Source organism: Eucyclogobius newberryi, unplaced genomic scaffold (assembly GCF_026437365.1).
Source record: "Eucyclogobius newberryi isolate DKJ021-1_F unplaced genomic scaffold, fEucNew1.0.hap1 SCAF_18, whole genome shotgun sequence".
In the NCBI taxonomy this organism is placed as follows: domain Eukaryota; kingdom Metazoa; phylum Chordata; class Actinopteri; order Gobiiformes; family Gobiidae; genus Eucyclogobius; species Eucyclogobius newberryi.
The window spans coordinates 22,621,499-22,646,047 of NW_027315812.1; the positions used below are offsets into that span (position 1 = coordinate 22,621,499).

The window sequence follows — 24,549 nt, forward strand, 5'->3', positions numbered from 1 at the left end:
CAGTGATACCCTCACAGACCCCTCATACCCTCAGTGATACCCTTATACCCTCAGTGATACCCTCACAGACCCCTCATACCCTCAGTGATACCCTCATACCCTCGGTGATACCCTCACAGACCCCTCACAGACCCCTCATACCCTCAGTAATACCCTCATACCCTCAGTGATACCCTCACAGACCCCTCATACCCTCAGTGATACCCTCATACCCTCAGTGATACCCTCACAGACCCCTCACAGACCCCTCATACCCTCAGTGATACCCTCATACCCTCAGTGATACCCTCATACCCTCAGTGATACCCTCACAGACCCCTCATACCCTCAGTGATACCCTCATACCCTCAGTGATACCCTCACAGACCCCTCACAGACCCCTCATACCCTCAGTGATACCCTCATACCCTCAGTGATACCCTCATACCCTCAGTGATACCCTCACAGACCCCTCATACTCGGTGATGAGATACAGAGTGCTGAAGGTGGCTGTTTGCAAACAGAGGTGAGTGAGCAGTTTTCCAGCAGCTCTGGAGGAGCTGGGACTGGGGCTGTTACAGCGGGGTGTGCTCCTGAGGAGGGCAGTCCACACGGCGGAGAGTCCACGGTGGCGGCGGAGACACATCACCGGAGGACGGCTCTTGACGCCAGCGTGCATTTGCAGGTAACTACCGCGCGTGTCGGGGACATTAGGTCCGTGAGGCTGTGGATGTGCTCCGTGCTGCAGGACCAGGGCTGGAGCAGCGCCAGACACGGCTTTAGTTTCCGAAGCGGCATCAGCGGCGTCAGGCAGAGTTCTGTGCCCGAGCTCAGAGCCCGAGATGCGGCTGTGGAGCGCAGCGAGTCGCATAGAGGTGAGCGGAGGAGAGATGTGTGCGGACGCGCTTCTCAGCTGAAGGTTAAAAGATTGGCGTTAGCAGCTAGGCTAGCCCTGTTCCGTGGACAGAGGCCAAACTCCGGCTAAAACGCGCACTGGCATTATTTTAATGTGATGAAAACAGATGAGTTTAGTGAGTGGGCTGCGGCGGCTCTGCTGTTACTGCTGCGTGTCCAAGTTGATGGCCCGCACCGCCCACACGGCGCTGTTATTTTCATCTGGACTAGGTCATCCATGTGCGCTTTGGACCGGTCCTGTCTGGATGTGCGGAGCTGTGCGGAGCAGTGGGGCCCCGCAGCTGTCAACGGGAGGAGACGGGAGGATACGGGGAGCAGAGGGTCAAGTGTGGGCTGCTGCAGATGTTAGAGGGCACTCAGTCACTCCGACTTCTCCTGTTGTTTTTCTCTGGAAGCCCTCCTCCCTGTGCTCCGTCACTACACTACAGAGTATGCAGAGATAAACAGTCTGTGTTGGATGCTTTAAGACTTCTCTTTGGTTTTAGACAGCTGGACTTCAAACTTAGAAAGTCGTTTCGCTTTATTCTGCACTATAAAGTTTATTTCTAAGGTAAAGCCTTTTAGACTTGTACAGATCCAGTGTCTCCCTGTTCTCTGTGAAAGGTGTTGTGTGGGTTTGAAGGAGGCAGAGGTGAGGGGATCGTGTCTTGCTGATGTAGGCCTCTGTGTGATATATGGACACATAGACAGGTGTCAGCACACTCACTCATTTAGGCCTGAATTATTACAATTTTTTACTTGTCATCATCAGCTTAGCACGGAAACTAATTTACAAAGCATGTAAGCCCTGCACTGTCTGGACCGGGCCCTGGGATCACATGTCAGCTCTCTCCACCTCCATTGACCTTCAGTTTGGAGAACAATACAAAAATTATCCGAATAAAAAGCCCACTCCTACACCTCCAGCCCCAAACAGCTCTAACAAGATTCCACCCATCACTATCTGCTGTCTGTGCTCCTTACTGCTGATCTGCTCTACTGTCACCCATAACTCACTGCAATGGGTGCTTTGGCCTTCAGCGGTCAGCACCCAGACTATGGACTCACTCCTATTATATGTAGGTCTTTTATTCTGTGTGCAGTGGCCACCTTCAAATCCCAACACAAAATGATTTCTAAGCCAATATCATGAAAGAGTACAAGGGGAATAGCTGCAGTTCTCCCTCAGTGGTTTTGTCAAGTGTGAGCTAAAGGTTTTGTTCCAGATGTGGTGCAGGTGGTTGCCTCTTGAACTTGAGCATCATCTTCATGTTCTCCAAGTCCAGGACATTGTGTGTGGCTCCTGTTCCACCTCAGTCACACTCACATCAATCTGCTGTTGAAGGATGTTATGCAACTGTTGCCATTTAAATCAGTCCCAGTGTCTGTGTGCATCATTTCTAGGCCAGGCTGTGCTGTCGCTGTTGCTGCTACAGGGATCCCCTCAGAGCTGCGTTCATGTCATGTGACGCCATGGCTCGGCAGGGTCACGTGACAGAAGGGCTGACGCAGGTGGGAGGGGAAGGGCTGCTCATCATGCTCCATTGCTTTCATATGTGCCCTATATGTGGAGTGTGTGCCAGGCAGCTGCAGTCTCTGCGAGCAGGGTGACGTTTGTCATGGCAGCGTGACTGATCAAAGCGGCTGTAACAGCTCCAAAACAAATACACCAAAGCTATACTGCCACAGCCAGTAATGACAATAATTGATGACACTGAAATGGCTCTTGAAAACACATAGTGTATCAAACTTCGCCTTTGTCATATGTTCTGATTTATGGTGCTGAAGCCTGATATCTGTGATCTATGTGCTATTGGCTATATTGCATCATTTGCATAATAATAGGCGCACATTGTTGGATATACTGTGCAGCTGCAGACCTGATTCAAAAGTCAGTTCATTCAGGACAAGTGTAATTCACTGTTCTTCCCATGTCTGTGTGGTTTGCTATAGTTACAGTTGTTTCCCATCAACCATGATCTGGACCATGTTCAAGAAGATGCACTGCAATTATATTGCACAATTTAAAATTAAATTCTGTCTTGCCTATAATTTTCAAAGTCTCCTTTGTTTGTACATAGCTTGGCACTTACACTAAATATTCTATTGCATGGAACCTCAAAGAGCCGGGGACTGCAGTCTGAGCCCAGTGGGACTTGACTTGACCTGAGGTCTCTGATGAAAACCCCCGTGTCGCCGCGACAGCGCCCTTCCTCAGGAAGCGCCGAGCCCTGGGTTTCGGATGTCACATGGTTAGTGGCTGGAGTTTGTGATGAAAGTTCTCCTTATGAGTACTCTGGCTTTGTGCCTCATGCCTCAAACTCTTAATGAGACTAAAGTAATATCTGCCACACAACGAAAGGCATTATTAAAGTGAATAATGATGAATAAAAGTGTGATTGGTAGACGTGTTATCCAGCGCACGCCTCTGTGGCACATATGTGCTCCATATGTGTGTCCTAAGTGATTTACGTCATAGATCTCCTCCTCACTCTGCAGAACAAACTCTTCCATCCCTCCTTTCTCTCTCTCCCGCTTTCTGTTTGTCTCTCTCTTTTTCGGAGCCATTGTTCATAATTCTTCCATGTTTGGAACAGGAAGACATAGCTCTCATTGTCACAAACTGATATGGTAATTGAGATGCACAAGAGCAGCAGCAGTGTTTTGTTTGTAACGAGAAAGCATCGTTTGTGAACTAGATATTGATTTATGTGTATTTGAACATGACATTGATGCAGGCAGTTAGGTGATAACTAGTGAATAACCAGTATGTTCATGCCCTTGTCATTAGTATGTGACATCTTCTTGTGTCCAGCCATGGAGCCTGCGGTGCCGTTGATCCTGCTGCTGCACTGAGGAGCCACTCTTCCACCTGCCTCAGATGTGACCATGTACAGTGTGGATGACCTCCTCATCTCTCATGGATACAAGCGGCCCAAACACAACCCCTCCGGCCCTCCTGCCCGGCCCGCCCCCTCAGCCTCTCCCCCCTCCTACAGCAGGCACCAGCAGCTCCTGGAACGGCCCCGCACAGTCAATGGCTTCTGCAGCTACACCCTCAACCACAGCCACACACGGGACAGGACCCGGGAGAGGAGCCGGGACAGGAGTCAGTCCAGGCAGGAAGGCCGCCTCAACGACGCAGGGTGAGTGTCTGATGTGGTCTCCTCACATGTGGCTAATTACGATTAGTTACATTCTCAAAGTTGTAGTTGGTTGTTTGGTTTACTTGATACAAAAATTCTTTGTGCAACTAGTAAAGCTAAATTAAATGTAATTGTTATAATACGTCATCTATCGACTGATGTAATAGTGAAATACATAAAATGGTACATAAAATGTATGTACCATTTTCTGTATTTCACTAATACAATGTGAAATGTGTAAATACTGTGATGCTGTGTGAGTGTGTTTGCATACGGTGGATATTATGAATTGTTCTTATTGTTGACTGGGGACATGGAAATGAGCTATTTAGCTATAATATGGTGTGGAACATCCCTGTATTTTTAGGAGCTTAATAACATGAGCTGTACATTGTCCCTTCAAATAAAGACTAAACTAAACTTATGTATAAACTAAACTAATAAAAGGTATGACCTTTTGTGTCCTATTTTGTTTTATCTAGGCATGTGTCAGAATGGAGCTACATATTTGCTCTAGAAATTTGCCCACAGCTTCATCTGTGCCACTAAAGCCGTTTTTTTTAGATGCTGACATAAACCTGAAGCTGCTTGCAGCCTAGCTCCATGTAGTGTTAATTTGATGATATGTAAATCGTCCAGTTGTTACCCAAAAATGAAATCACATCAAATTCTCTGCTTTTTAGGTTCTGTGATGCAAACCGCAGTCTTCAGCTGCAGCCAAAGGATGTGTCCTACTGGAGGAGGAAAGGGCAGGACTTTGCTGTGTTGCTAGACTACACAGACTACAAAGAAGCCGCTGCTAGTCGACAGGGAACTTATGTAAGGCCAGAGAGGGCTGAAGAGAGGGGCCCGGCGCCTCTGGAGGAGTGTCCCAGGTCACAGAGGCCCAGCTCCAGGGACAGTCAGCTGCTCCTGCCCTGGAGGACGGCTGAGAAGAAGTGCAAGAGCCTGGGTGCAGAGGAGTGGCACCCAGCAGGTGAGCAGCGCCTGCTCACCAGGACACCAGAGGGCATGGTGCTGCCCCGGACTAAAGTCAGAACTCAGTCCCTTCCCAGGATGCAGACAAACTGTCGGCAGTATGTGCCGACGTTTCACCAGAACACGTACAGAGCACCACGCTGGCCAGACAACGGCAGACCTGCTAGCGCAACCCCACTGTCAATCACACCAAAGCCACGCTTCACACGCCCCCCCAGGCCACCCTCATATGAGATGCACCAGCAGATCAGGGGCAGCTGTGAGGTGCTGTCTGGGAGAGACCTGACCAGGGAAAGAACACCACTCCCAAGGTTAAGAACAGCAGAATCTCAACTGGACTACTTTGCACAGGACTGTGGACCACCAGGGTACAACCCTCCTCCGTCCTACAAGAGAGCCCCCATAATGGAAGGGGTCTGCAGGGATTATGGGGAAGTAACCTATAGGTAAATTATTCATATTATATTTCATTTTCACTGTGCAATATTTTTATGACAAATGATGGGTAGGAATCAAATATTACCTTTCACTTTGATTAAACATACTGTAAAATGTCCTTCTATGAAAAAAAGCTGAGATGTGAGCCGTGCAGACAAACACAAGAGAGAATCCACTTTGGACAAACTTGACCTTGGTACAGTTTTTTTATTTGTACTTACTTCTCTTACTCTTTATTTAACTAGGAAAACTTCATTAAGATTCTCTTTTTCAAGAATGTCCTGATCAAGAAGAATGTCCAGTGATCAACACAGTTGATGTAAATTGATAAAATATCACTCATCTTCCAGAAATGTTATATCTGGTCAATTCAATTGCAATACACATTTGTATGCAACAAATTAGTTCTCTTTATTAAAGCTTAATGCCCAATTAAGAATAATAACACATGGCTGATTTCATAATGATGATTTAATCATCTCAATTTTGTCACTTTTTAATGCACTTTTTACTTCACAATGTGACACATGTATCACGTAAATACCACCCATCACAGCCAAGTGCATGTACTTTTGAGCAATTGCTGATAGTCTTGCTTGTGTTTTGCTCAGGTATAGAGGGGACATGTACCAGCAGCTGCACAGGGCTCCAGATGGCTCTCACTGGGGCCCCCCACATGTCGGAGGGTGCAGCACGACGGCCCACTCCAGGCAGCTCTATCCTGTCTACATGACCCAGGACAGGCCAGGAGGGAGAATCCAGTACCTCCCCTTTGATCACTCCTCATCATTAGGTGGAAACTCTCTAACGGACTCTGACAAGATCCGCCACATTCGCAAGGAGCTTCCAAGCCTCACCGTGTCCGAGCCAGCTTCCGGCAACAGTGCCTTTTTGCCCCCACCACTGGGACCTACTTCACTTGTGCTTAATGATTCTGCATATGGGGAGTTTGACAGTGACAATACCAGGTGGCACAGACATTTGCACAAAGAAACTGTAGATAACATCCCAGCAACTGACCAAAACTACAATAACCGATACCACAAAATACAACATGGCCGTCCAACATCTCCCTTTTCAGCTTTCCATGCGCCAGTGTCCTCCTCAGGTTTGAGGTGTAAGTCAGAGCAAGGCTTTTTAGAAACCATCACCCAAGTGAAACAGATAAGGCCTGACATTGGAACAAAGAACAACAGGAACCCGAAGAGGAGATTCAGTGAGACAATCTTTTGCCTCGTGTCTGTCCCAGTCCACACTCCCACAAACCTAAATAAAAATGCTTCTGCAGACCAGAACAACAATGACCCTACCACAAACCACACCATCCCAAACACATTTGCTGTGGGCCTAAAGGAGAGCCGTCCTGTGAGGAGTAGGTCGGTCAACCAAGTGCCCATCTGGAGCCAGTGCCCTCAACCTGACACCAGTGGCACCTCCTCCCTGAGGAACTATAAGAGGGCTCCTCTCAGAAAAGAGATTATTGATGCATGGGCTCTTCAGGCCAATGACAGCAGGGAGGTGTACTCCCGCTCATGGCCTGGGAACCAGTACCGCAACCAGGAAACCCAGACAGGGTCACCGTTAGTCAAGAGTCCAGAACCTGAGGACAAACCCACTCAGGCGGTGCCAGGCACCAGCACAGACAGTACATCAGCAAATGGCTACTGTCTAAAGGACCAGAAAAACCTCCAGCTTTCCAGCAATAGTGCATTTTCTCTAATTAGTCCGACCCAAGCTCCATATAAGGGGCCTTTTGCTCCAGAACTACTTCCTCCATTATCAGACTCCAACAAGGAAAGGCAACCTGTGACCTGCGCCACACAAAGCACCCCAGAGCCCTCAGCTGACAGCGCTGAGTATGTCAGCTTTGGTCAGTTTCTGCTAAAGCCAGTGGACCGACGGCCAAGCGATTACATTGGTGAGTTAGAGAGCATTAACAAAGAGATGGAGGACACCATCAGCAAAAAGGCCAATTTGACTGCGACCAGGAAAGGAAGGAAGAAACACAATGTGCACCAGTCAGGGGCGCAGTCTATGGAAGAGATGCATTTAGTGAAACCCGCTTACATTAACGTGCGCTCAAAGTCTTTCACCTCCGCTGCTGACGTGGACACGGAAACGAGCTGTTCGGTTTACCGGCCCCAGAATGAAAACGTCCTACCATCACAAGAGCACACTGGCTTTACTCTGGACAGTGAAATAACCCCACAGGACATCCCAGTCCCTCAGGAGTCCATGCTTCGAGATGTCGGCCTCAAAGTCTACACCGAGATTGGACCTATGGAGCCAGCACCACGATCAAGCTCTGTTCCACCGTATCAACATTTAGATGAGCTCTCATGGGAAAATATTACAGCCACGGTAAACATGTGCAAAGATAGCCACGAGCACAAGGTAAACAAAGAGTCTAAAGCTAGAACCAGCCATAAGCACCATACATCAGGAGTGAGTTTGAGAATCTGCCGGAGCCGGAGTGAGAGCAGTCGATCTTCTCATAAACGAGAGTGTTCACCGCATGTCAACAAGCTCAACCGGGTCAAGTCATGTCCTGGAGGTGACCAGCCAACATTAGCTGACGAGCACCTGGAGAACTTGTTAATAAAGGAGAAAAGTAACTCTCTACCGGCGGAGGACCTCAGCCACTTGTATGAGGTCAAATGTGCAGAAGGTATCCCCGAAAACGAGTCCATCGAGCAGAGAGCTGCGAGGATTCTCGGCATTGCTGTTCCAGTGGGAGCCCTGGGTGTTGACAAAGGAGCAAAGCAAGACATTGTAGAGTCTAACACTGAGAAGGAGGAGGGAAACATCGAGAAAGAGGAGGGAAACATTGAGAAAGAGGAGGGAAACATCGAGAAAGAGGAGGGAAACATCGAGAAAGAGGAGGGAAACATTGAGAAAGAGGAGGGAAACATCGAGAAAGAGGAGGAAAACATCGAGAAAGAGGAGGGAAACATCGAGAAAGAGGAGGGAAACATCGAGAAAGAGGAGGGAAACATCGAGAAAAAGGAGGGAAACATCGAGAAAGAGGAGGGAAACATCGAGAAAGAGGAGGAAAACATTGAGAAAGAGGAAGGAAACATCGAGAAAGAGGAGGGAAACATTGAGAAAGAGGAGGGAAACATCGAGAAAGAGGAGGAAAACATAGAGAAAGAGGAGGAAAACATAGAGAAAGAGGAGGAAAACATAGAGAAAGAGGAGGGAAACATTGAGAAGGAGGAGGAAAACATAGAGAAAGAGGAGGAAAACATAGAGAAAGAGGAGGAAAACATAGAGAAAGAGGAGGGAAACATTGAGAAGGAGGAGGAAAACATAGAGAAAGAGGAGGAAAACATCGAGAAAGAGGAGGGAAACATTGAGAAGGAGGAGGGAAACATCGAGAAGGAGGAGGAAAACATAGAGAAAGAGGAGGAAAACATAGAGAAAGAGGAGGAAAACATAGAGAAAGAGGAGGAAAACATAGAGAAAGAGGAGGGAAACATAGAGAAAGAGGAGGAAAACATAGAGAAAGAGGAGGAAAACATAGAGAAAGAGGAGGGAAACATCGAGAAGGAGGAGGGAAACATTGAGAAGGAGGAGGGAAACATCGAGAAGGAGGAGGAAAACATAGAGAAAGAGGAGGGAAACATCGAGAAGGAGGAGGAAAACATAGAGAAAGAGGAGGGAAACATCGAGAAGGAGGAGGGAAACATTGAGAAGGAGGAGGGAAACATCGAGAAGGAGGAGGAAAACATAGAGAAAGAGGAGGGAAACATCGAGAAGGAGGAGGAAAACATAGAGAAGGAGGAGGGAAACATCGAGAAAGAGGAGGGAAACATTGAGAAAAAGGAGGAAAACATCGAGAAAAAGGAGGAAAACATTGAGAAAGAGGAGGAAAACATCGAGAAGGAGGAGGGAAACATCGAGAAAGAGGAGGAAAACATGGAGAAGGAGGAGGGAAACATCGAAAACGATTCCGCCAAATGTCCTCCCTCCATACCATTGATTCGCAACATAGAATTAACCCCAGACGTTCTGGAAAGTCCACCAGAAGAGCAGAGCTTATTGGTGAAAGAAGAGACTAAGCAGTTGGAAGAATGTGCAATGTTAAGTGAGGATGTCCGTAGTGTAAGCTGCGAAGAAATCAATGAGAAAGTTGCAATAGATGAACTGCAAGACAATTCAGAAGACCACCTGGATTTTGAGCAGATACAGGGAATGGAGTCAAAGGAGGAGGAGGTTATTGCACTAGTAAATAATGAGGGAATCAAAGATGTAGCTGAACTGACAACAGAGGATCCAGGGAGGGCGGAGCTGAGAGATGAGGGAGGTACTGGAGAGGCGGGGCCAGAGGTGAGCAAAGCAACAGAACGTGGAGACAGACGGGTGGCGCCTCCCAAACCGCCCAAACCCAAACAACGCAGCAGGCTTCAGAAACCCGCCCTGCTCCCCAAACCCCGCTGTGTCCCCAAGAGGGAGATCAGCCTGCCCCGCCACAGCACCAGCAGCATGGAGGCGCCGGACAGGAGCACGGTTCCTGGTAGGTGCATCCTTACTATGGATTTCAGGGTGATAAAATGTATATTGAGGTACTTAGTATTGAATTATGACCAAAGTCGATCATCATTTTACAGTTTGTTAACCACAATTTGATCTAAAACAGCTTAATAATAGACACAGATGGGACTTTTCACTATTTTTATTTTCACTATTTTTTTAAGTGTATACAAATTGGCCTTTCACGCATATGTATACCAATGTTTTTCACCAGTTAAGTTAAAGGCAGTAAATATAGACCTGTCAAAAGTGGATATTAGTGCAATTGTTGTTTTGGAGCTCCATGGGTTTCAGAATGATGAGACATTAGGGCTGTAAGTTAAGTTTTTTAAAGTTTTGATTTGAAAATTTGAAAATAAAAAATATGTATCGTAATGTCTGTTACTACATCCGTCCAGTCCTTGGTCGTTGATGAGGTTTGTGTAATTAATTTCGTTTTTCCTGCTGCCAAAGGTATCCATTTACTATGTTATGTAATATATATTGTGTCCATGGCAGGAGTTTTGAGGCCCAAATGCATAGTTCTAAAAGCGAGTCAAAAACTGCTGTGCCTTGTTCATTTTGCCTTGTGAATTTCCTTGTGAATAATGAGCACTTTGACATGGTGTTATGGAAAAACATGAGTTGAAATAATAAGTAATTTTTCCCCGTCCTCCTTTTTCTTTTGATAGGTTTAGAGTTTTGGATACAAGGTTTTTCGTCTTGCCATACATATTATGTTTGATTCCATTCATGAAACAGCTGGTTGGGGATGTAAAATGGAATAGATCATTTGAGGAATCTGGGCAAAGCATTCATTCTTATGGTTTCAATCCTTTGACTTAGACGTAAATATGGAATAGATTCAATTTTTCAAGGGCATTCTTTATAGTGAAAAAAAGGAAGGGTATAGTTTTTGATATTTTTTTTGTACATTCAGTTTATATCCAGACATTGGACCAATATTATGAAGGAAATACATCACATATGAACATTTCTGGTTTGGTCAAAAATAATAGAACATCCTCCTTATAACAAGCAATGTTATTTTCCATCCCATCAATTGTAACACCACAGATTGTTTCTGATAATTAATATATCGCGACAATGGTTCCAAGTACAAAGCGAACAAGAGGGGGGAACAAGCACAACCCTGTCTCACCCCTCTTTCCAGGACCATTCATTTCAATTCTTGATGTTTAAGAACGCCAGAAATGTTTATTATTGAATTATCTATTTGAAATTTGTTCAGCATTAATCAAGAAATTAAACAAAGCAACAACCATTATAACCTGACTGAAATCTTTATTAAGTCATATAAATCAGAACTTTCAGGGGGAATAATATCTAAGTTATATCAGGAATATTGGAGTGAAATAAATAAGGGATTGCAGACTAAGTTTGACATCATCATCTCACTCAATTTCAGAACTATGAATTTGGACACAATAAATGAATAGCTTTGGAGCATACTTCTGGCAGCGTGGGAAAAGAACAAAATGAATGACACAAACTGCTCCGGCGATCAAGAACTGGATTGATATTACTATACGATATTAGAATTTGTGTGCCTTTTTCTTTGGATGTCTTCCTTATTTCTGTATTTCTTTAATTCATTTTTATTTCATGTATCTTCTCTGGTCTTGTTCCTTGTTAATAAATAAATAAATAGTTAAGTTAAGACAGACTCAAAAGCTTTCTCAGCATCCAAACTAATTATTACAGCTTAATTTTGTTGTTTTTGTATGTTCATTATGTGCAAAGATCCTCTTGTTATCCTGTGTTTGTCGTTAATAAATCCTGTCTGATCATTGTGAATTCAATTTGGGAGTATTTGTTCCATTCTTTTGGACATCATTGAGGTGTATATACGACATCCACATTCAGGATGGAGAGATTAATTCCAATCTGTTTTTTTAAAGTGCTGCGTGAAAAGTTGTTAAAGCAGTAGTATTTCTTTTAAAGCTTTACACTTTTATACTCCTACAAGACTTATTGTTCTTTAATCTCTTGATTTCAGCCTGTTATTTCAGGTCCTAATTTTTTTTAATTAAAATATCATTCCATCTATTTTATATGAATAATATGTGTAGACAAACAAAAAAACAACTCTTCAATTTATTACAAAACATCTTTTAAATGGTGAAACAGCCTCAAAATGATGCCTATGACAAGAAGCTGAAACTAAATTAATAAAACTATAAAAGGCTGCAATAAGAGAAAAGAATGCAGTGCTTTTCATGCAATAATTGAACCTCGACCAAAACATTTACTGTCAGGTTTCAGCACATTTCTGATGGATTGCCATTGCCATAATATCATATACTCACCGAGGTCATTTCACACCAGGGTGGCTCAGCTAATGGAGACTATATATTGACTACAGTGACTTGTGTTCTCTCCTCCTCAGACTCCTACGACCCGAGCCGAGTGGAGAGAGTGTAGGCCCGGCTCAGAGGAACATCTTCCATCACTGTGGAATGACCATTGGTCCTTCTGGGTCTCACTGGGTCCAGACTCTTCTTCACAAATGCTCTACATGTGCTGGCCACAGGGGGCGCTCCAAGCCTTCAGCACGTCCCAACTTTCCTTTTACAAATGTCAGTGTTCCATCTGCACTTTGGCTTCTCCTTGAGCTTGTGTGGAAAATGAATGTAGACGTGCTTCTGTTTTTGAATATTTACATGTCAGTGTAGAAAAGAAAATATCATTCTAGTATTGCATCACAATCAGTATTATCCCACCCAAATGTACATGACAGATTTTCTTATAGACTTATGAAGTACTATTCAGCTGAAGAAATGTATATTTTCTTATCAGTGTTACATTTTAGAGTCTACTATGTGTTCCCTGCTCTTTATCCTTTTTGTGTGATAGAGAATGTAATGAAATGATCAACACTGTGCTCCTCAAGTCTCACTCACAGCAATATTGTTGTCCTATACAGAGTGTGTGGTGTCTGTACTCAGTCTCATTTATGTTGGCCCTCACCTCATGTGCTCCAAGTACTCCACCACCTTTTCTTCTCAAGTAGTAATAGTTCAAGAAGGAAGGCTCGTCAAAAGCACAACCTAAGAATAATAATAATGATATTTTTATTATTATTATAAACCCAGTGTGAAGCTGAATCATTTGGAAATTAAATTATGCTATTAAAAAATATGAAAGCCTAACCCTTTTGGATCTGGTGGATCTGGAGGTATCTGTGTGTTTATGAATTCATCTTGTGGCATTAGTCAACCATGTGGCATATCTGTGCTATTTGAGTGTCCAGTTCTTCGGGTGCTGGTGAAGTGGTGTTTCCTTGTACGGACTTCTGCTGTGGATAAGTCAGGTTAATAGGTTGAATGTAAAGCTTAAACCATTAAGCATTTCACTCATTCAACATTATTTTCTACTTTTTAAAATATATATTTTATGGCAATAATTCTGATAGAAACCTGATACTGAGTGTGATATGTAGATTGGACACAATAATGTTTGTGATTAACACTATCTTCTCAATAACTAATAACATATCAGTGTGATACATTGTATGCGCAACTGTAAATGGTAAACTCATTGTATATGGGGTAGCAATATTAGTAAAGACAGGTATTTACCAAATGGAACTTTCTGCTATGCACTGGGCTTGCTGCTGTGTGTGGCGTTTGGCTGGGCCAGTCCAGATTAGGAACAGTTGTGGCAATGGATTTGGAAACTGTAGCTGCTGGTTTGGCACATGATGTGGCACTTGGTTTGTGTTGCTATTAGTAACTGAGTGTGACTGTTGTTTGTTGAAGAAAGTGGCTGTTTGATGGAGAAAGTGGCTGTTTGTAGAAGAAAGTGGCTGTTTGTTGGAGAGTGGCTGTTTGTTGGAGAGTGGCTGTTGTTTGTTGAAGAAAGTGGCTGTTTGATGGAGAAAGTGGCTGTTTGTAGAAGAAAGTGGCTGTTTGTTGAAGAAAGTGGCTGTTTGTTGGAGAGTGGCTGTTGTTTGTTGAAGAAAGTGGCTGTTTGTAGAAGAAAGTGGCTATTTGTTGGAGAGTGGCTGTTGTTTGTTGAAGAAAGTGGCTGTTTGTTGAAGAAAGTGGATGTTTGTTGGCGAGTGTGGATGTTTGTTGAAGAAAGTGGCTGTAAGAGTGTGGATGTTTGTTGAAGAAAATGGCTGTTTGTTGAAGAAAGTGGCTGTTTGATGGAGAGTGGCTGTTTGTTGAAGAAAGTGGCTGTTTGTAGAAGAAAGTGGCTATTTGTTGGAGAGTGGCTGTTGTTTGTTGGAGAAAGTGGCTGTTTGTTGGAGAGTGGCTGTTTGTTGAAGAAAGTGGCTGTTTGTTGGAGAAAGTGGCTGTTTGTTGGAGAGTGGCTGTTTGTTGAAGAAAGTGGCTGTTTGTTGAAGAAAGTGGATGTTTATTGGCGAGTGTGGATGTTTGTTGAAGAAAGTGGCTGTAAGAGTGTGGCTGTTTGTTGAAGAAAATGGCTGTTTGTTGGAGAAAGTGGCCGTTTGATAGCGGTGTGCCGGTTTCCAGGGCCAGTTTGGCTGTTGGGAGAGTCTTCATCACAGTGAACCCAGTACCTCTGTGTCTCTGCTCACTTTTGTACTGCAGAATTCATACAGACACCTGGTGCACATATTGATTTAATATTTTCTATTTTCATATAGAGGTCTTTACAGCTTCTTTTGTATGTGCTGCATTCCTTCTATTTGTGCATGGGATGTGTGAAGTCACACAGGTGTATTTGGTACTCTATTATAATAGTTTATCCAATAATAATGTTATATTTGCTATATTGTATATTTGATTTCAAACGTTATATTGCATATTTAAATGAGAACTATGTATTTTTAGATCCTTGTGAAAAAAGAAGTGGAGTCTACACAGTATTGTCTGGACTGATCACATACAGTACTGTGCACTGAGCTGCAGTCTTCAGAAATAAAGGTCTTTGCATGATTATTCTTTTCATCTTTGTCTTCTTCAAAAGGCACGGTCAGGTGTGAATGTGTTCAGATGGATGAGACTTAAAATAAAATTGCAAAAAGACAGATAGAAAGGTTGAAAGATTAGACGGACAAGCATGGATTTGATCAGCTTTAATGGATTAAAAGAGCAGCGAGCTCTCCTGCCACAGGACGCCTGAAGTAACAGTGCAGACGCTGCCTCGTGTTCCTCAGGGCTCATTAGGACCATTCACTAGTTTTGTGTCCCCCACTGATGCAAGCATTACATCCTGGCATCGATACCTCTGTGCTCAGCATTTCAGGTCAGATTGACCATTTCTGCATCCATAGTGTATTTAAACACATAAAATCTGGTCAAAAAATTCATTTACAAAGCAGCAGTTAACTTCAAACGTCAAGGAGCCAAATGCATGAGTTCCAAAAAGTCTGATGGCAATTTTCTAAAATTAAGTACATTCAAAATCTTAAAACACATTTAAGATGGTTAAAGGTTGCCCCAACAACACAACTGAATAAACACTCCAATCTGTTCAATCTGATTCCACGGAACAGTGAAAACACAAAGCATACATAAATTATTTTAGAATTAATTTTAAACATTACTACATTAGTATGCTCAAACAAAGCCATTCTCTACCTAATAATTAAGGAATAATTTATCTGTCAGTGCAAAACTGAAATAAAAACTGTTTAAGACAGTCAGCAGTGGAACCAGATGTTCTCAGGCAACTTTATGATTGTGAACTCTTCTGTGTCACACAGCGCCTTCAGCTTTATCTGGTGCTTCAGAGATGTGGGACGCAGCATACTTCAGCCGGAACCCCCCTACACACACACACACAAACACACAAACACACAAACACACACGCACACGCACACAAACACAAACACAAACACGGGATAACACAATAGCTTTATGGGTACAGTTATGCCAGTGACGGTGTAGATTTGCTTTTCCCTGCTTTACCTTGTTGTGTGGAATCAATGGAGGGCTGGTTACAGTCGTGAGTGTAGTGCCCACTAAACCCACAGTTGGAACAGGACACAATGCCGTTCTTCTTATTGAGCCCACCTCCCAGAGCAGCAGCTGGCAGTAGACCCACAGGCCCGGGGTAGGGCTGTGGGTACAGGCGCTGGCAGAAGGAGGCTGATATTTGCTGCTGAATCCCCAGCAGGTCTGTGTGTGAGTGCAGCGGGCCGTAGTGGGCATAGATGGGGGGCAGAGTGGTTCCATTAGGCTGAGGCGCATGTGCCTGCGGGAGGTAGTTCGTGAGTGGGAACAGATGTGGCAAGCCCAAAAGTGGTCGTGCCCCGGCACCAACCTGGTGGAAGAACATTGGAGAGGCACTGAGCGGGCGACTGCTGCACTGACAGCCACACACCCCACAGCTGAGTGTGGGCTGTGGCCGCTGCACAGGGCCCTCCACACACGCTTCACTGCTGGGGCTAGAGGATGTACAGTCACTATGGGCCATGCTGGGAGTGAGGGCTGGGCTGGGGCTGGGGCTGGGGCCAGGCCCCGGGGTGTGTGTGGGCACCACAGTTGGGACCGCTCCCTGTAAGAGTCCCTGAACAGGAGGTAGAGCTGCCACTGCACTTTCCACACTGGTCATGAGCGGGGTGGGCGTGGGGGGCAGGGGATATGGCAGGTTTAAGGCTGGGAGCTTGGTGTGTGGCGTCTCCACCAGAGGCACACTGCCCATCGGAGTGGAGTCCAGGCAGGGCAAAGGTGGATGAAGACTGGCAGGTAAAGAAGGCATGCTGGTGGTCATAATACTGATGGCTCTGATGGGAGTGGGCAGAGGAGCTGGAGGGACAGTGGGGGGTGTGGGTACATCTCCCATTCCTCCATGGGATAGTGATTTGAACCTCTGAACCAGCGGTTGCATGGCAGAGATTTCTGGAGGGGGAAGACTGACAGGTGATAGTCCAAATGTAGTGATGTTGTCGCCTTTCTCTGGTTCCATCAGAAGGCCGGGGCCTGCCATCGCTGGTGGAAGATGCCTCCTCACTGCCCCAGGACCAGGCTTGGACAGAGGGGCTCCAGGGGGTAGACCATACGGCATAAAGGGGAGGGCACTGACGTCTGTGTTGTGCGCTCTAATGGCCTCCATCTGAGTCCGGAGGCCTAAGAGTGGGTCAGCTCCTAGTGCTTCAGCAGTGTTGTCCAACTGACTTCCAAGATCTGGGAAGAAAACAATGATTTTAGTTTGGTCAACGAGCTAAATGAAAGACTCTGTCACTAATCTGCATTTCCATTTTAAAGACAGATTCATCTCCTCTTGAATACCATCACCACTCCAGAGCAAAACGTAACATCTAATCAAGTTAAATTAGAGTAGATTTGGCTTATCGAGAAAAAAGTGTACAATTCTACTGACTTTTTACTTTTTACCCAAGATGGTTAAAGATCTGCTTTTAGAACATGTATCACATCTGATTAACTGTTTTTAACAAGCTGCACGTCACTCCAGATCCAACGAGTCCACATGTGATGAAGACTAATGGCTGAATCGGAGCGGTGTGTGAGGACATAATTACATGCAGGGCCTTGTTTCCAGGCGGCACAGTGCTGCTGCTGCTGCTCCTCCTCACTGTCCAGGCTGTCTGTGGCTCTGTGCTGTGGGCTGGAGGCGCAACTGGAGCGCTCTGAAGAACTCTCACCGAGCGTGTCGGGGCCAGAAGCCGCCTCTACAGTAAAGAGGTCAACGTCTCAATGGTCCGATTTTGTGAAACTCCACGGCGCTCGTACTCACCCTTCCACTGAAAGTTGGCTGCTAAGCTCCCGTTGGGGGTCCCCTTGGTCTTCCCTTTGCCCCTGCAGTGAGACAGAGAAAACCTGAAGCACACTTTTCTTGTGACAAATAGATGAAGGTCTGACAGGCACGCTGGGACTAACCTGAGAGTGGGCTGTGCGTGGCTTCGGCTCTCACACGTCCCGCGCTGTCGGACACAAAACAGTTTAAGTTAATGAAAAGATCTTTTTATTATACATTACAGGTTCAGATACCAAAAAGGTGAAATGGTTGTGTGTGTTGGATAGATCGCTGACCTCTGTAGCGTGGCTCTCAATGGGGCTAGTCAGGCTGCAGAGATAAGAACAACTCTGGTTACATATACTTTATGGCACAGAAAACAGACTAATAAGATAATAAGTACTTTATTAATAAGTATATTTTTTTCTTTTTGGGACCATTGACTTCATTAACATTATAACAAGCAACCCTTTTCCATGTACAGTATGTGTTTTTACTGTTGAGATTTACTGTAGCTACAAAACATTTCAACTCTATGTGTATAACTCTGAGTTTTAATCTTTCAAATAATCACAACTAAGTACTAAGTAAGGCATGTGGGCAGGGATTTTTCTGAGCACTCAAGCCGCAAATGGAGGACAATAGAGGATTACTCAAACATGCAGGAATCAATCAGAATACAACTAGGTTAAAGCTGATTTGGCATAATAATAATAAAATAATAATAATAATATTTGGTCCTATGTTGAGGCGAAATGGTTGGAAAAAACAAAGAAATGCAAAAAAACAAAAGTACATATTAAACTTAAAAGTACACTCAACACTTCTTACCTTGGACTTTTGTTTCTGTGTTTCTTCTTACAGCCCTGAACAAAGGCTTCTATCACAGTAAGAGAAAACATCATCACTTTAACAGCTCCAAACTGCACACTACCCGACACTAGATTTAACATGAGGTGGTCAGTCGACAGTTATGCATTTTATTTTAATTATTTACACAGGAAATAAACGAAATGAGAGAAACAATAACAGAATATCTAGATAAAATGTCAATAAAACTCATTTTTCTTTTTAAAAACACGCACAATATGGAATACAACTCACTGGCAGGCATTGAATTGGTAATGAACTCACGCCCCCTTCAGTCAGACATGGGTACTGCGTGTGTAAATCTAAGTTTCGTTTCACGTTGAGGCACTAATTAAAAACAGAAACTGATACTACAGAACAATGGGGCAATAACAGAGAATGTAAGGGTAAAGCTATACATGTTACTTTAATGAATGGGTTTGACACGATCCAATCGTTTATCCAGGTTGAAGGACGATGCTTTTGAAACATGTAAAAACTGAACAGAAATGAAATAACACAGTTCTGTTCACCTTCGTCCTGACTGGAGCCGTCAGAGGCGGGTTCAGAGCAGGGCTGTCGTGAGTCACCGCTCAGACCTGACAAAACAACACATGCATTAACTCAATTGAAAACACCAAGCACGCCAGTTTATTGTGCACGGTGCATGTTTGCCTCTTTAGTGGGCCTTGTAGGTGTGAGTAGATAATCTGTGCTATCGTAATGAGAGCGCTGATAGCATGAGCAGCACAAAACCAGTCATGTACCAGACTGGAGTCACTAGTGAGGCATTCGTGACCCTCCTCATCTCCCTGTCCACCCAGAGTCCACATGGTCTGGAGCTCAATAAAGGAGTTTGTAGTAAGTGTTGGAAAGAATACTTAGATACTGTATTTAGTTACGGAATACTGAATAGATGCATTAAACTGTATCTTGTAATGCATTTAGTTACTTGTTCCAATCAGAATACTGTATTAGGAAAACCTATATATTCCCTTTAAATTGCATTATATTATTTCATTTTTTTCTTCTATGAGAATGTACAAGTACTACAGTCCACTATATACTATGTATTATAGTGTAAAAAAACAACAACCAAAAAAGCAAATAGGATTTAAAAATAAAAATTGTTTGCACCACTTGCACCACTGCATTATTTATCACTGATCAGAGCAGTTTTCTATTTTGTGTCTTGTATTTCTGCAATATTTTGTATGTCACCAAATGAACAAGTAACTTTACCAGAAAACAGGAATTAGTATTCTGAAAACATATTTTATACATGTACTTAATTACTTCCCAACACTGTGCCTCACCAATAGGGTTGTCAAAAGTATTGAGATATTTATCAATACTAAATCTAGTATCAGAACTAGATTGAAGAAAACAAAAATCACTAAAATGACAAAATTTGATTTTTCTGGATAGTTTTCTTCTTAGTTCTAATATAGCAATAAAGAAAATCCCTTAGTTCCCTTAGTATCAAAATCAAGTTTGAAATGTTTGTACTGTGACATCATGACTCACTAATCGAACAAACTACAATGAACCTATTCAACGAGGCAAACTACAGGCAGTTGTATTCTTCTTATCTGAGCAGACAATAAAAACATGGTGATCAGGAAGTCTCACACGCACCACAGTCTGAGGAGAAGAAGCAGCACACGTTTCTGTCCCGAGTGAAGACGGGAGGAGCCGAGAGAAGGCGATTCCTACGAGACAAGGAAGTGGCAGACGGTGAGCTCTTGAACTTCCCCGACATGTAAATGAGGCGAGGTACCTGAGCTGCTCCTCTGAACTCTTGTTTTCCTCCTGCTGGAGAAGTCCAAGAAGGACTCTTTCAAACGACTCATTGCACTGATGTTTGGGGAGCTGCAAAAGAGCACAAAGGTTTGTATGATATAAAAGCAGTGGAGAATGAAGTAGTCTACTGTGTTACTCAAATCAAATAAGTAAAAGTATCATACATATTTTATTTTCATTTATTTACCTACTTTATGAGCAAGTTGGTAAATACAAATAAGTACATGTCGCCAAAACAAAACATAAATTCAAGGTCAAAAAGGAGTGGGAAGAAGAAAACGTATTGACTGTCGAATCTTAACGGATCTACTTAAGTAAAAGCACTGAAAATTGACTTTTAGAGTAAAAAGTTCAAGTATTTCACACAGGTTTAGAAACTTATTTAAGAGTCAAACACAATGAGCTTTGAAAAAGAATTGGTCAGATTTTCAGTTCCAAAGAGTTGTCTGAATGGAAAAGCTTATTATCCTGGTCCTTTTTTTAAATATCCAATGCTACATTTATTCACGTAAAGAACAGACATGAGTGAGGAGGATTTAGCCAATCACGGTGAAGTGTGATCTCTCAGAAGCAGCAGATGAAAGCTACTTTTTAATGACGTGTATAAAGTTATTAAAGGCGCAATGGACAATTTTTTCGGCGATTTGAGAACGCAGGCGGAAGTGCGCATGCGCACTCCCCCGTGCAGACTGATACAACACACACGTGCGTTTGTTTATTAGCGCGATGGATCACTTCGCATCTCTCGTCTCCCGTAGATTTCCATCTTCTTCTGAGTCAGCTCGAACAGTCTTTCTCCATCTTCATTTTGTCCCGTACACTGAGGGAACTATATTATGATAGATCAATGCGCTTAGACACGCGGAAACGTGCTGCTCTCGGGGGACGAGCCGCTCGCGGCTGCAGGTGAGCAGTAGGTGCGTTTTATGATTGATACGTGGAAGGACAAATCGGCAGTCCACGCCACGAGGAAATAAGACTCAGATTTGGGTCCATTCAACCTTTAACTGCTTGAATTGTAATCCAATCTAACATGTGATCTTCTGGAAAATTGTCTTTGCTTTTATGCATAATTGAGGTGTTATTGTTTTTCCGATCATGTTCCACGGTATGGCATTTAATAAACAAATGAATATAATAAAGAAAGACTATAAAATAATACAACAAAATTTAGATTGAATTAGGGATGTCAAAATTATTCAGTTAAATATTCATGATTAGTCGGGTCATTATATTATTATAAAGGACTGAAAAATAATAATCATGACATTTCTGTTTAATCTTAAACCTAAATGCAAAGTTTCTTCTAATAATCTCAATTGTATATTACTTTATTATTCAGAATGTTTAATTTCATAGAGCTGGTGAAAAATTGTGGGAAAAAATGAACAAAAATTAAGGGATTCACTGTTTGGTCGTGGCATTAATAATCCTGAATATTCATGTTGCTTCACATATTAATCACTACACAACTTATTGAATACGGATGTAGTCGTTTTACAGCTCGTGTGTGTGCCATATTGTACCTTCAACAGGAAGTTCTCCAATTCCGAATGGGTTTTGGTGACGCGGCTTGAGGACGAGTCAGACCACGTTACCTGGAACAGACCGAGCAACATTCTTATGCTTTACTAAAATAACACACCATGGCAGCATTTTCAATTTGGTTACTGTCAATAAACAATGTCATGTTATTTATAGATACTTTAAAATACCCGTATGTCATTAGAATGTTCAAAATTACAGAATTAAAAAGGTGACTGGAGGCAAAATGTAGGAGATCATAAAACCTTTTCATTGATTAACTGACATCACATCAAAATGGATATTAAATCTTTATAACAAAACATTGCAGAGTTTGTGAGAGTTACACACCTTAAAGTTGTACTCTCGATCCCCTTTTGTCCGTGAGATGCCCCTGAGCACAATCCTCTCAATATGGACTGCTAAAAAAAACAGCAGTTAAATGAAATGTACTGTATTCAAACATAAAATATAATTCATGTGATAAACTTAAAGCCTGTTCTGGACCTACCGTCGTTCTGAGGAGCCACTGCTGACACTGGAGTGCACTCCTCTGCACGAGTCTGCACCTCCTGGACACAAACACAAGTCAAGTCTGACTCTACAGAGAAGACGATCTAATTAAGTATGTTTTAACTTCTTCATTTATCTTGAGTCAATACTTTTTGTTATTCAATTGCAGCGCTGCAGTTTCCCCATTATTGGACAATTACAGAGCTGTTCTTGTGTTATCTTGGGATCAGGGGAATAAGTGACGCAAAAAGAGAATAAATGATTGTGTTGGATGTAGGTCTCAGTGTCTGTCAGCTGTGTCCCTGGTGTGATCAGCTCCACTGCGGTCTCTCATGTGAGTGAAAGGATCATTACAACACTGGAACAGTCTGACTTCTGTCTGTGGCTCTTACAAAAACTGCATTTACTTTTCTGTCCTGGGACTCACACGTTTATCAGTTTAGGGCACCTGATTAAATGTTTGCAGATGCGTGGAAAAAAAGCTTTCTATTTCAGGAATGGAAATGATATGAAGATAACACCGCAATAAACACAATTTCTGACTTCTGGAGGATTCCAAGAAGCGTTTAGGTGGCAAAAGTCTGTGTGACTTCATGTAAACATGGCTCATGTGGCACGAAGCCCACCTGCTACACGTCAGTTAGGACACATTAGCTTTAGCTGCGACAGGAGCTACAGGAGCCACAGGAGCCGTGCTTCTGATACTGAGGACTGGGGCTTTTACCAGAGCCTGGGCGCTCCTCCTCCGCAGCGCCTCTTCCACAGTCAGCTGGGTTTTGTCCAGCTGAGCTCGGAGCATTTGTCGTTGGTGAAAGTGAAAAGCAGAGTGGAGAGACGCCATAGTAAACAGCAGAGCTAACTGCTCCAGAGCTGCCAGCGCCGCCTGGCTCTGCTCCGAGCTGCCGTCCACAGGAGCCTCTCTTCCGGCTGGACAGGACACCCGAGCCGGGGCAGGACAGGAGGAAGTTTGGTACAAGAGGGCAGGATCCACACTGCTCAGAGTCCGAAACAGAATCCCAGCACAGTCCCGGCTGTCAGAGCCCAGAAGAGACAGGCACACGAGTATTTTCGACCGAACCACGGGGTCATTCACGTCCGTTAAATTCCCCAGTTCACTGGGACTGTTCGCCCGACACTCAAAGTCCCTGAGGACATGGTAATCTTTCCGAGCGAGGTCCTCAAGGTACGAGCCCAGGAAGCGGAGCTCCAGGGGCTGGCACATGTGGAGCAGCCCGCACATGAACTCCAAACGTCGGACCGGGTCCAAGTGCAGGCCAAACCACTCGAACACCGTCTCCTTGTTGAGCGGCAGTGCTCCGGCTCCGTGGGAACTTGTCGGGGCACACAGTGCCCTCGGGAGTTGGTGCGGCTCGTCCTCGGACGTGTTCAACAGTAGCTTCATTTTTGGCATTATTAGTTCCTCACGAGCGACATCAAAGGTGGAATAAGCGGGTAAGACCCATCTGTGACAGCTCCCAGCTTCTCTAAAGAGCAGAAACAGAGCGCCTCATGAGCTCCTGTGGTGGTCAGTGTCAGATTTGTCAGATACGTAAACGGGACAAGTGAAGCCTTTTCCGGTCTCTTCTTCTTCGTGCTGTTCATTCCTACGGGCGGTGCTGTGCGCCATATGGCGCTTTACTGCCTCCCGCTGGTGAAAAAGTGTCCTACACTAGAGGCCGGAGAGCTGAGGGTTCTGCGCTGTATCTGTCATGTTCCTGCACTGCACTTTCCTGGACTGAGACGTCCAGTTTGAGTTATATTTGACAGCCTTCTCTTACTTGAATAAAAGCTTTGGTGCATTTGTGTTTCTTGCTATTTTGCACTTTCAGATATGTTTTTTTGAAACTACCCAAATATAAATATATTTAAAAAAATTGTAATTTCTAACATCACTTTTCTTTTTTAGCTTACTTCAACTGGAGCAATGTTAAATTTGAAATAACACAATTTTTTGGCTACTGTACTTTGGTAGTTGCTTTGCATCACAGGAGCTCAAACCTAAATGTAAGCTAATTATGACCATACATTATCATACATTATCAAAATGTTCCAACTAAAATGTTTATTATTTGTAATATCCTAATTACAAATGAGCTGGTCTAAACCACTGACCAGTATTTTGTTATAGCTCAAATTAATTGAGCATATATAATTTACCAAATATGGTCAATTAGGGTTGTACCCTAATTGACCATATTTACACAATCTTAAAGATTTTTGC

General features: G+C 43.7%; 2 protein-coding genes across 4 annotated transcripts; one reads left to right on the forward strand and one right to left on the reverse strand.

The window, feature by feature from the left end:
* The first annotated feature begins 523 nt into the window (after positions 1 to 523).
* jcada (junctional cadherin 5 associated a) lies at positions 524 to 13,790 on the forward strand. 2 transcript variants are annotated; one of them, XM_072451124.1, is made up of 6 exons: positions 524 to 664; positions 3,689 to 4,019; positions 4,703 to 5,443; positions 6,047 to 8,207; positions 9,069 to 9,951; positions 12,358 to 13,790. In XM_072451124.1, exons 2-6 carry the CDS (start codon positions 3,763 to 3,765, stop codon positions 12,390 to 12,392), a joined length of 4,077 nt encoding a protein of 1,358 aa, XP_072307225.1. In that variant the 5' UTR covers positions 524 to 664; positions 3,689 to 3,762; the 3' UTR covers positions 12,393 to 13,790. The 2 variants fall into 2 exon arrangements, with proteins under 2 accessions (XP_072307225.1, XP_072307227.1); XM_072451126.1 differs by lacking the exon at positions 524 to 664 and adding an exon at positions 748 to 854.
* A 1,443-nt stretch (positions 13,791 to 15,233) lies between these two features.
* zcchc2 (zinc finger, CCHC domain containing 2) lies at positions 15,234 to 23,903 on the reverse strand. Of its 2 annotated transcripts, none has more exons than XM_072451128.1 (14): positions 23,053 to 23,903; positions 22,327 to 22,387; positions 22,167 to 22,237; positions 21,818 to 21,889; positions 20,269 to 20,360; positions 20,127 to 20,200; positions 19,022 to 19,087; positions 18,471 to 18,519; positions 17,936 to 17,960; positions 17,783 to 17,826; positions 17,640 to 17,701; positions 17,425 to 17,574; positions 15,851 to 17,068; positions 15,234 to 15,708 (listed from the first exon to the last, which is right to left on the reverse strand). In XM_072451128.1, the coding sequence occupies exons 1-14, from the start codon at positions 23,737 to 23,739 to the stop codon at positions 15,638 to 15,640; spliced, it is 2,742 nt and encodes a 913-aa protein (XP_072307229.1). In that variant the 5' UTR covers positions 23,740 to 23,903; the 3' UTR covers positions 15,234 to 15,637. The 2 variants fall into 2 exon arrangements, with proteins under 2 accessions (XP_072307229.1, XP_072307228.1); XM_072451127.1 differs by having other exon boundaries at positions 17,936 to 17,969.
* Positions 23,904 to 24,549: the final 646 nt, after the last annotated feature.